Consider the following 4,259-nt stretch of genomic DNA (forward strand, 5'->3'; position numbering starts at 1 on the left):
GCCCGCCCGTGACAGGCGCGTCCTGTGGAACCTCACGGTCACCCCGCTTCTCCTGATGTCTCCACAGCCCCGATGCACCGAGCGGGAGAGCGTGCTGACCGGTAGGGAGCGGACGCTGGGCGCGCGGCGAGAGGAGGCCTGGTCCCGGTCCGGTGAGGAGGCTCACTCCTATTCTGTAAAACTGCTCTTTGGAATTCTCTGCTATTCCTTAGACTGCCTCTTATTCCAAAAAATAACTTTGCTTTCTAGCCTGCCCAGCCTGCTTGGATAAGGAGGACGATAACTTAGCTGCCTGACCTTGTAGGCCGGAGACCAGATGGCCCATCCTCTGCATGCCGTGCGGTGCATTTTTTAATGGGACAGAACTGTCTAGTTTCTGTCCACCAAGCGCGCATAGGGCTGGCTCTTTCATAACCAGGGAAGCTCTGCTTGTAGCTCTGCTTAGCACTTGAATTCATGTTCTCGAAGCCCGCGGGTGGGAAAGCTGACTCCAGACTCTCAGCGCTGCTGCATTTACCCGGTTACTGTGAGGGCGGAGCGGGTCCCAGTCCCGGGCGGGGACGGGAGGCGGAGGGAGCGGGCAGCAGGGTCTCTCGCACAATCCCAGCCGCTCCGTGGCCGTTGCCGCGCCGGGGGATTGTGTCAACCCTGGCGAGAAATGCAGTCATTTCGGCTTTATCTCTTAAAAACGCGATTTTTAAAGTGCGGCTCCGTTTAACCTACTGAATGCAAGGCCCCCGTATTTCTCATGAAGGGATGTGACCGACCAAGGCAGTCATGTCAGGATTGATGATATATCATATACATTGATGCCATGCCGTTAAAAAACAGGACTTTGTCTAAGTCAATTTTAAATTCCTATTTAAAATTCCCTGTATGAAAACAAAAACAGAGGAACTGCTGCCTTTCTGGAAAGATGTACACATCCTTTTGGGAGATGAATTAGGAAATAGCTTTGCTTTAATTGTCATGATTCTCTTATGACAGTTTTCTGACTTTTCTGGGAGGGGTCTAGTGTTACAATTTTGGTCACATTTTTAGATCAATGGGATTCCCCCCCCCCCAGCCATATATTTCTGTTGTAACTATAGGATTGATCTAATTTTGCATTCTTATTTATGCTAATATTTTGTTACAGGTGATTGGGGGGGAGCACAAAAGTCTTCTTTGAAGAGCTTTGTACAGTTACTGCAGGATGGCAGAAGCTGTGTTGATTGATCTATTTGGTTTGACATTGAACTCTCAGAAGAACTATCCGACATTACTGAAGACATTGGATGCTGTTAGATCCAATCATGCTGCCAAGGCCAAGCTCCTTTGCATAATGTGTTGCAGTAACATCAGCTCTGAAAGGAACGGTGACCTTGATACTTATGAATTAGAAACAACCAATGGAGTATCAGCTCTCTTGAGAGAATTTGAGATTGTTAGCAATCCCAGTATGGCTGCCTCTTTGTATACCATTAAACAGAAAATTGATGAAAAAAACCTGAGCAGCATTAAGGTAATGGTACCCATGCACCGGAAGACATTAATGAAGGCTTTTATTGATCAACTCTTCACTGATGTTTACAATTTTGAGTTTGAAGATTTACAGGTGACGTTGAAGGGAGGTCTTTTGAAACAGTCCACTGAGATAAGCATGATCACAACTCAAGAACTAGAAGCTGTACATAATGAAATAGAAACATATTTGAGAAGTCTGCCGGCACTGAAAGGAGAATTAACCATTCTCACAACTCCTTTGATCTCAGGTATATTACACACTATCTGTTGTTTTCACCAGGCATGTGAAAAACCGGTCATTCTTTAGAAGTTGTTCACTTCTTTTTTTCCTTCTTTCTTTTGTAGACTGGGCTTATGTGCTCATTACCATCAGTTGAAACATGGGAATGTTATGGGTGGTCTGGTAGTGTTAGGGATGTTAAGGGATAGTCCCTTAAAAGCCCTCTACATAAATACATTTGCTTATGCAAATTAGCTTTAAGACAAATCCCCAGGCTTCCTTTAAATGATATTTCCTGTTTAGCAATTCTGAAATCTTAACTCATTGTCATCATTACAGAATAGTGGAATTTAAAACAATTTTCTAGACATTTTCATACATGGATTTACTACAAGAACAGGTGGGATATCTTACATACCAACTCTCAGCTCATTCAATCTCTTCAGTAGCTCCAAACGAAGAGATCCCCGGGTAGTTGTTCAAGAAAATCTGCGTAGGTTGGGGAGTGCTGCAGGATTTAATGTGAAGAAATTTTACAGAATAAAGGTAAAATTATGTTTCATATTTTGGAAGATCTGAAGTATATTATTAACTCTGCTAATGATTAATGGACCTTAATCAAGCTACTTAATTTTTGCATCTGGTGTTTTATGTAAAACGTTAGGATAATTCTTAGAGTAGATGTTTTTTGATTCGTATACCATAGCCTAAAAATATGTGTGTGTGTGTGTGTGTGTGTGTGTAGTACAGTTAACTCTCAGAGAATATAGTACCACTGCCCTTTTTGAGTTAGAAGAAAGGTTCCTGAACTGTGGAAGAGAAAGGCCATTCTTTTCTAAGTTAACACCAGGGTACAATTGATGAGACAGTGCTTTGTTTGTTACAGAATTCTAGTTTTAATTGAATCTAGGAAAAGTAAAAGTATCATTGACTTGGTAATTAATTTCTTTCAATGAATTAGTTCATTGTGGAAAGTACTACATGTAGAGACCCATCTCTAGTAGGAGGTATTCATGAAGGACAGTATTGAATTTTAACATGTTAAAGTCTGCTTTCCTTTGAATAAAATATACAGAAATTATAATACCAAAAGTTAAATGATAATAAGTTGGTATTTTACCATATATAGAAGGGATATATTTAATAAATGCTAGTAATCTTAAACTGGTTATATAATTTTGTACAAAATGAATACTTTCAGAAAAGCTTATGGTATGATAAATCCTACTTTCAAAACATTTTTATTGCACATCTTTGGTATTAGACAGATCATGCCAATGACGTCTGGGTTATGGGAAGGAAGGAGCCGGAATCTTATGATGGAATCACCACAAATCAGAGAGGAGTCACCATAGCAGCTCTTGGTGCTGACTGTATACCGATAATTTTTGCAGATCCTGTCAAAAAAGCATGTGGAGTTGCTCACTCTGGTAAGCATATTTAAGCATGTAGGATTTTACCATTTTTGTAGCACAGGACAAATTATAAATTTTTTCTGGTAGACATAACAGACACATAAACAGTTAATTATTTTACATGGTGATAAGTATAAAGATAGGGGTAGGTTCAGCATATTCCTATTATAGAAGCAGATAAAAGCAGTAACTAAGTCAATTTATATGAATCAGAATAGAATTCCCCCCAAAAATGGTACCTAGGCTGATTCCTGAGGAATTTGTAGAGTTTGGCTAGGTGCCAGTGTTTCTCAGGATGGGTGCTGGGAGCATTTTGGGCAAGATAATCTTACATTGCAGACAGTTTGCTTGGCTTTTGAAATTTCCAGTTGTATTTAAAAAAAAAAAAAAAAAAGCCTTCATGCTTTTCAAACACTCCCCAGGGTGTGACACTACCATGGAGAAGCCTTGAAGTCTAGACAATGAGGAATAGGAAGGTGAGGCATGTTGCAGAGAGGTGTTCATAAAGATGCAGCAGCATGTGTAAAGATATGGAGGTAAAAAAAAAAGTGAGAAATATTTGGCAAATTTCATTTAGCTTAATATGCTAAGAAAAAATAAGGTTTTTTAGATTATGTGCTAAGGTTATGGAATTTTATTTTTTGGAGTGTTTTAAAATACTGTTTTAGTGGTTGTATATCTATGTGAAGTGAGGGATGACCTTTTGGATTTCCTTCTATTTGTAAATCTATGACCACTTTACTTTTTAGGCCATAGATAAATAAGAAAGTGGCTAAAGTAAAAGAATTAGACCACTAGACATTGCTAAAGTTATTTAAAATTTGAATCTTATTTCCCAAATATAAAAAGGGAATATTATTTGTTACTTTTTAGGTTTAAAACATTTTTTTTTCTCAAATTTTATTTTTTATTACAAAGGGTATTACATATGTGTCCATTTTTTTCCCCGCCCTAGACAGTCCCCTAGCCTCCCCTATTCCCCAGTGTCTTATGTCCATTGGTTAGGCTTATATGCATACATACAAGTCCTTTGGTTGATCTCTCCCTCTTAACCCCACCCTCCCCTACTTTCCCTCTGAGGTTTGATGGCCTGATCAATGCTTCTCTGTCTCTGGATG

General features: G+C 39.5%; 1 protein-coding gene across 4 annotated transcripts in view; it reads left to right on the plus strand.

Moving 5' to 3' along the window:
* The first annotated feature begins 6 nt into the window (after positions 1 to 6).
* Positions 7 to 4,259, plus strand: part of LACC1 (laccase domain containing 1) — a 21,098-nt gene continuing 16,845 nt past the window's right edge. For 3 of the 4 annotated variants that reach the window (XR_001512473.1, XR_001512472.1, XM_006755312.2), the window contains exons 1-4: positions 7 to 152; positions 1,139 to 1,754; positions 2,094 to 2,272; positions 2,991 to 3,156. Coding sequence is in view for 2 of the 4 variants with exons in the window: in XM_006755312.2 (XP_006755375.1) it covers positions 1,196 to 1,754; positions 2,094 to 2,272; positions 2,991 to 3,156 (904 nt within the window). In the remaining 2 variants the exon portion in view is untranslated. The remainder of the gene's footprint in view (positions 153 to 1,138; positions 1,755 to 2,093; positions 2,273 to 2,990; positions 3,157 to 4,259) is intronic. The other variant, XM_006755313.2, reaches the window with a different exon arrangement.

Source organism: Myotis davidii, unplaced genomic scaffold (assembly GCF_000327345.1).
Source record: "Myotis davidii unplaced genomic scaffold, ASM32734v1 scaffold1572, whole genome shotgun sequence".
Lineage (NCBI taxonomy): Eukaryota > Metazoa > Chordata > Mammalia > Chiroptera > Vespertilionidae > Myotis > Myotis davidii.